General features: G+C 41.4%; 1 protein-coding gene across 1 annotated transcript in view; it reads right to left on the reverse strand.

Annotated features, from left to right (window-relative positions):
* Positions 1-3,185: 3,185 nt before the first annotated feature.
* Positions 3,186-7,500, reverse strand: part of LOC123509326 (methenyltetrahydrofolate synthase domain-containing protein-like) — a 16,793-nt gene continuing 12,478 nt past the window's right edge. Inside the window, 5 exon segments of the mRNA XM_045263554.1 lie at positions 3,186-3,897; positions 5,055-5,199; positions 5,596-5,806; positions 6,387-6,652; positions 6,982-7,210. Of these exon segments, the coding sequence (XP_045119489.1) occupies positions 3,593-3,897; positions 5,055-5,199; positions 5,596-5,806; positions 6,387-6,652; positions 6,982-7,210 (1,156 nt within the window). The 3' untranslated portion in view covers positions 3,186-3,592.

A 7,500-nucleotide genomic window follows, 5' to 3' on the forward strand; every position in this document is an offset into this window, starting at 1 on the left:
TTGTAATGAGTGGTGACACAACAGTGTGTTGCTGACTCCTTGCTTCGCATGTGTTTGTGTTCACTGCTCGCTATTTGGTGAATGTGTTCTTGTATCAGAAGGAATTTTTTTTCTTAGAAATTTCTTTCCAGTATTAGGGTGGGTCTTCCAAGAGGCAGCATCTTGCAAGCCATAAATAAAATGGCAAGAATTTAAACATTTTCAGCATGCAGGAATTTTGAGTTTTGTTTTGTATCTTTCGTGTGCTGAATAATTTTTTGTATTATGAAGCGGAAAAATCTTCGCATATCATTTTATAAAATGAAATTTTTGTACACAGAAGCTTTCGTATCTCGAGGTACCACTGTAAATCATCTTTTTCTTTCCATATATGTCACTTTAATCTTTTTCTCATATATAATAAAAATAATCAATATACAGTAAGTCCTCGTTATACAGTACACATGTGTTCCTGAAAACCTTGCCGCAAATCAAAATACTGTATACCGAACCCATTATAACATGTAACAACAGGGGATGTGCTCCACCACGGCAAAGTCACCCTACACACAGGAAAACACACGGAAACAGCCTTAAAATGAATGGAAAGCAACAAACAAAGGAAACACACAGAAAGAAATCACTCCCCATGTATTCTGTCCGGTGATGTCCCCCGCCCCCGAGGCTAAGGGACAGTAGGGATTTCAGTCCTTACTCATAACATCCACCAAGAAAAAAGAAAATAAATAAATAAAATAAAAAAACAAGCATGTGGTAAGGATTTCACTTGTGTCCGATATGAAAATAGATGAAAACAGTCAAAAAAAACAAAAAAAACAATGCAAACTACTGCGCACATGAAATAAACAAGGAAATCACTCGCCATGTATTCTGTTAGGTGATGTCCCTCCCCCTCCCCCTCCCCCCACACAAGGCTAAGAGACAGTAGGGATTTCAGCTCCTACTCATAAAAAAAAAAAACACCGTAAGGATTTAATTTGTGATCTGAATGAAACACCTAAACCCTAAAAACACCCTTAAAAACAAGTATCTTAACTGGAGCCTTTGGAAATCAGTGACGCCTTGGTCTCACCACGACAATATTCCAAGGCCACACACACACACACACACACACACAACCAGCCGGATTACCAAGACAGTTTCTCCTTTCAAAACGCTGGAAATGTTGCCAATCTATCACCAGAACCACAAAATTACAATAAAAACACAAGTAAAGACAATTACCAAGACAGTTTCTCCTTTCAAAACGCTGGAAATGTTGCCAATCTATCACCAGAACCACAAAAGCACAATAAAAACACAAGTAAAGACAATTCGCCGGGTTATCAAGACAGTTTCTCCTTTCAAAACGCTGGAAATGTTGCCAATCTATCACCAAAACCACAAAAGTACAATAAAAACACAAGTAAAGACAATTCGCCGGATTATTAAGACAGTTTCTCCTTTCAAAACGCTGGAAATGTTGCCAATCTATCACCACAAAAAACATGAGTAACTTCAATTAGAGGCTTTGGAAACAGTCATGAGAGGGCAAAGGCGTTTCTAAATACTGGGTGTGGTTGTTGTGGTGTGCGGTGCGGTGTGGTGGCGCTACAGTACGCTGGAAACAAAACTATGAGGGAATAATGCATCTGTGAATTTTCCGGATAACAAAGTACTGTATAAGGAGGACCGACTATTTCTCTTCAATATATTTTAATCTTTTTTTTTTTTATATGTAATAATAATAATCTATATAATTTTCATGTAACTCAAAATGTAACTAATTTATCTTCCTTATGTATGTAATTTTAAATCTTGTTCTATGTAATAATAATAATCTAGATAAGTTTTTCTCTATTGTAACTAAAAATATAAGTAATTTTTGTTGTTTTATATGTAATTGTATATAATTCTCCATCTCTTCTTATATAATCTTTCCCTTCTTAATGTAAAAAAAAAAAAAAATCGCAAAAGCAGCTAAAACGGATTAAAACACACACACACACACACACACAGTAATAAAAATACATAAACAAAAACACTAAAGAAATAAAAAAAAAAAAAAAAAAAAAAAAGCAAAATAAAACACCAAAACGCATCAAAACACACAATCACACAATAAAGCAATGAAAAAAAAAAAAAAAAAACACCAGCAATAATTTTAATAACTTCTTCATCTTCCCTTCCTTTATTTCCATCACTGCCGCCTCCTCTGTCTCTAAAGCTAAACTCTTCTCTCAAACCTTCGCTCACAAATACACCTTGGATGATTATGGGCCTCTTCTCTCCCTCTCCTCCTCCCTCTGACTATTCCATGGCTTCAATTAAACCCTTCAGTACTGGGACACATTTTTGACCTAGTTTTGTGTGCCATTAGACCATTTTTTTGGCATTCTATAGAGGTCAGAAGATTAATGGCCATAGTCTTCGCTATTTTTGCCCCTTCAGTACTGGGACATATTTTTACTGTGTTTTGTGTACCATTAGACCATTTTATTGACATTAGGAAGGGTCTATGGAGGGCAGAAGATTAATGGTCATAGTCTTCGCTATTTTTGCCCCTTCAGTACTGGGACATATTTTTACTGTGTGTTTTGTGTACCATTAGACCATTTTATTGACATTAGGAAGGGTCTATGGAGGGTAGAAGATTAATGGCCACAGTCTTCACTATTTTAACCCCTTCAGTGCTGGGACACATCTTTACCTTGAGTTTTGTGTACCATTAGACCATTTTATTGACATTAGGAAGGGTCTATGGAGGGCAGAAGATTAATGGCCATAGTCTTCGCTATTTTTGCCCCTTCAGTACTGGGACATATTTTTACTGTGTGTTTTGTGTACCATTAGACCATTTTATTGACATTAGGAAGGGTCTATGGAGGGTAGAAGATTAATGGCCACAGTCTTCACTATTTTAACCCCTTCAGTGCTGGGACACATCTTTACCTTGAGTTTTGTGTACCATTAGACCATTTATTGACATTAGGAAGGGTCTATGGAGGGCAGAAGATTAATGGCCATAGTCTTCGCTATTTTGCCCCTTCAGTACTGGGACATATTTTTACTGTGTGTTTTGTGTACCATTAGACCATTTTATTGACATTAGGAAGGGTCTATGGAGGGCAGAAGATTAATGGCCACAGTCTTCACTATTTTAACCCCTTCAGTACTGGGACACATTTTTACCTTGAGTTTTGTGTACCATTAGACCATTTTATTGACATTAGGAAGGGTCTATGGAGGGCAGAAGATTAATGGCCACAGTCTTCACTATTTTAATCCCCCACATGAGTTTCTGAAGCTGTACAAAATCACCAAATAGTCACCTCAGTGTTCTGTGTTTTCCTGGGGGTTAACTCTCTCTAACCTGCAAGGGAACTGGCAACTAAGTGGGTGCGTTTTTACGTTTTATGTTGCTCTGGGCCAACTTTCCTCTTACATAAAAATAAATAATAAAAAATAAATAAACAGACACACACACATACACACACATGAAAAATATAAGTAAATAAATAAATAAAAAAACAACAACAAAACACAACCAAACACACAAAAAAACACCTGAAAAAAAAAAAAAAAAACACGCCAAACTAAAACACATCTTAGCCTAGCCTAACACCACATCACCACTACTGCCACCACCATCACCACCACCAACCACCTCTGTCGACCCACCTACACCATTCAACTCATCGCGAGCCACCACCACCACCTCCTCCTCACCCCTGTCCTTGGCGCGCTCCACCACCACTGCCTGTTCTTGCAGCATCAGGCCCTCCAGAGCTGACAGGACCCCAGGGCAGTCTTCCACAGGGCTGGTAAACCGCAGGAAGGCAAACCCACTCCTTCCACGCCAAGTTATGTCCGCTGGGTGGATATCGCGAGTCAGCAGAGCCTCCTTCAGTTCACGCACTCTGGAGGTTAAGTCAGGTTAGGTTAGGTAATGTTTTGAGGGTGTTTTGAGATAGTTTGGCATGTTTTTGGGGTGTTTTAAGATAGTTTGGCATGTTTTTGGGGTGTTTTAAGACAGTTTGGCATGTTTTGGGGTGTTTTGAGATAGTTTGGCATGTTTTTGGGGTGTTTTAAGATAGTTTGGCATGTTTTTTGGTGTTTTAAGGTAGTTTGGCATGTTTTGGGGGTATTTTAAGATAGTTTGGCATGTTTTGGAGATATTTTAAGATAGTTTGATATATTTTTGGGGTATTTTAAGACAATTTGGCATGTTTTTGGGGTATTTTAAGATAGTTTGGCATGTTTTGGGGTATTTTAAGACAATTTGGCATGTTTTTGGGGTATTTTAAGACAGTTTGGCATGTTTTGAGGGTATTTTAAAAGTTTGGCATGTTATGAGGACATTTTTACACAGATTGCCATGAGTTGGGGATATTTTAGACAGTTTGGCATGTTTTAAGGGTATTTTAACATTGTTTGGCATGTTTAAAGACAGTTTGGCATGTTTTCAGGGTATTCTAAAACTGTTTGGCACATTTTTAAGATAGTCTAATATGTTTGTAGGGTATTTCAAGACAGTTTGGCATGTTTTTACTCCATTTAAAAAAATTCACATGTTTTAAGACAGTTTAGCATGTTTTAAGGATATTTTAAGACAGTTTGGCATGTTTTTAGGGCATTTTAAGACAGTTTTGACATGTTTTAAGACAGTTTAGCATGGTTTAAGGATATTCTAAGACAGTTTGGCATGTTTTTAGGACATTTAAAGACAGTTTTGATATGTTTTAAGACAGTTTAGCATGGTTTAACTCCTTCAATACGGTGACGCCTATGTAGGCGTCATGAAGCCCCAGTAGCAAATACCGTGACGCCTACGTAGGCGTCATATTTCTTTTCTGAGCTTTCTTCAGTTCAGTTGTCCCGTATAGTGTGTTGGATACCAACTACACACGCCGTATGCTGTCCCTCAAATCCTAGTGCTCCTCCCACCATCCTTGTCTCCACCAGTCATTAAAGATAAGCTACATGCATCCCGCCTTGTGTCTAAAATTACCCAATGGCATAGACTGTTCCCATCTCTCTCTCTCTCTCTCTCTCTCTCTCTCTCTCTCCCTCACCTGCATGTGGGGGCACCTTGCCGAGGAACACAGCAAAAGTAATGGGCAGCCTTGATTTCTTGGGGGCTGCGGGGGGCTTGCAGGGGACGGGGGCGTAGCCATAGCGGGGGGCACCATCATCCTCAGCCCCCTCTTCATAGTAGTACTGTGGGGGAGGAGGAAGTAGTAGTAGTAGTAGTAGTAGTAGTAGTAGTAGTAGTAGTAGTAGTAGTAGTAGTAGTGGTGGTGGTGGTGGTGGTGGTGGTGGTGGTGGTGGAAAAATGAAGTAAAAAATAAAGAAAAATAGATAAAAATGAAAAAAAAAAAAAGAGAGAGAGAGAGAGAGAGAGAGAGAGAGAGAGAGAGAGAGAGAGAGAGAGAGAGAGAGAGAGAGAGAGAGAGAGAGAGAGAGAGAGAGAGAGAGAGAGAGAGAGAGAGAGAGAGAGAGAGAGAGAGAGAGAGAGAGAGAGAGAGAGAGAGAGAGAGAAAGGAAAACCGAGAAAAAACTAAAAAAAAACACACACACTCACACACACACACACACACACACACAGACACTCACATCCTCGTCCCCGCCATCCCTCCTATCCTTGGCCCGCTCCACCACAATGGCCTGGTCCTGGAGAGTGAGCCCGGCCAGCTTCTCCAGCACCTCCCCACACTCCTCCACTGGACCACCGAACCGCAGGAAGGCAAACCCATTCCTTCCGCGCCACGTAATGTCCGCTGGCCGCACACCACGGTCATGTAGTGCGTCCTTCAATTCACGGACTCTAGGGGGGGGGGAGGAGGAAGGTAATAGTATGGACACACAAACGCACATACACACACATGCATTCTCTCTCTCTCTCTCTCTCTCTGTCTCTTTCTCACATAAACGCATACATTAGTCTTTCTCTTTCTCTTTCTTTCTCTCTCTCTCTCTCACGCACACACACATTCCTCTCTCTCTCTCTCTCTCTCCCTAAACACAAATACACACACACACAACACACTCATTCTCTCTCTCTCTCTCTCTTACAAATACACTCACAAACACACACATTCTTTTCTCTCTCTCTCTCTCTCCTAAACACAAACACACACACACACACACACACACTCATTCTACACACACACACACACACTCATTCTCTCTCTCTCTCTATTACAAACACACACACAAACATTCCTCTCTCTCTCCCTAAACACAAACACACACATACTCATTCTCTCTCTCTCTCTCTCCCTTACAAACACACACATTCCTCTCTCTCTCTCTCTCTCACACACAAATACATCCAAAAACTCTCTCTCTCTCTCTCACACACACACACACACACACACACACACACACACACACCCCACACTTACCTACACGCCGGGGGAACCTTGCCGAGGAACACTGCATACGTTATCTGCAGACGTGGTTTCTTCAGTGATCCTCCAGCCCCTCCACTTCCCCGCCCTGCCTCCCCTCTCCCCCTCCCACCTCCACCACCACCTCCACCACCACCACCACCACCGCCCTCGTCGTCCAGGTCAGCCGAGCCCAGACGGTCCTGTTCGTGTGTTGCCTCGACTGTGCGACGGACAATGCGATTTTTCTTGCTGACGTTAATGGTGACCTGTGGGGTGTGCTGGGGTAAGGAGGGGGTATGGAAGGTAAGGTAAGGTAAGGTAAGGATCTCTCTCTCTCTCTCTCTCTCTCTCTCTCTTTTTCTTTCTCTCTCTATGGGGTGTGTTTGTGTTTGTGTGTGTGTGTTGGATTAAGCTATGGATGGTTTGGTTAATTTTTATTTTCTCTCTCTCTCTCTCTCTCTCTCTCTCTCTCTCTCTCTCACATGAAAATTCTTATTCTCTATCTCTCTCTGTTAGTCTGTTTGTTTGTTGTTTCTCTCCCTCTCACCCTCTCTCTCTCTCTCTCTCTCTCTCTCTCTCTCTCTCTCTCTCTCTCTCTCTCTCTGACCTGTATATTTTTCTGTCCTTTTCCTTCCTTCTCTTTCTCTTCTTCTTCTGAGTTATATCTTGATCTTCCTCCTCCTCCTCCTCCTCCTCCTCCTCCTCCTCCTCGGCCTCTTCCTCTTCCTCCTCCTCTTCCTCTGCTTCCTCCTCTTCCTCTGGCCCTCCCTCCCCACCTCAGCTCTTCAGCCGAGGGGAGCTCCACCCCCCCGGCCAGTGTCACATTGTTGCCAAGTCTGCAAAAATATAGAGATAGAGAGAGAGAGAGAGAGAGAGAGAGAGAGAGAGAATGGTGATGGAAGCTTTCTCTCTCTCTCTCTCTCTCTCTCTCTCTCTCTCTCTCACACACACAATTAGGAAAGAGTAAGAGAAGACCAGCATGGAACTATTTGATGGGAGGAACAAATAATGAAGACTAAAGAGGAAAAAGATGTTGGAGTGATCATACAAGAAAATCTGAGCCCTGATAAACACATAAGCAAGATATTTGGACTATCATAGAAGATGTTGACTAATATAAGAGTGG

Source organism: Portunus trituberculatus, chromosome 26 (genome assembly GCF_017591435.1).
Source record: "Portunus trituberculatus isolate SZX2019 chromosome 26, ASM1759143v1, whole genome shotgun sequence".
NCBI lineage: Eukaryota > Metazoa > Arthropoda > Malacostraca > Decapoda > Portunidae > Portunus > Portunus trituberculatus.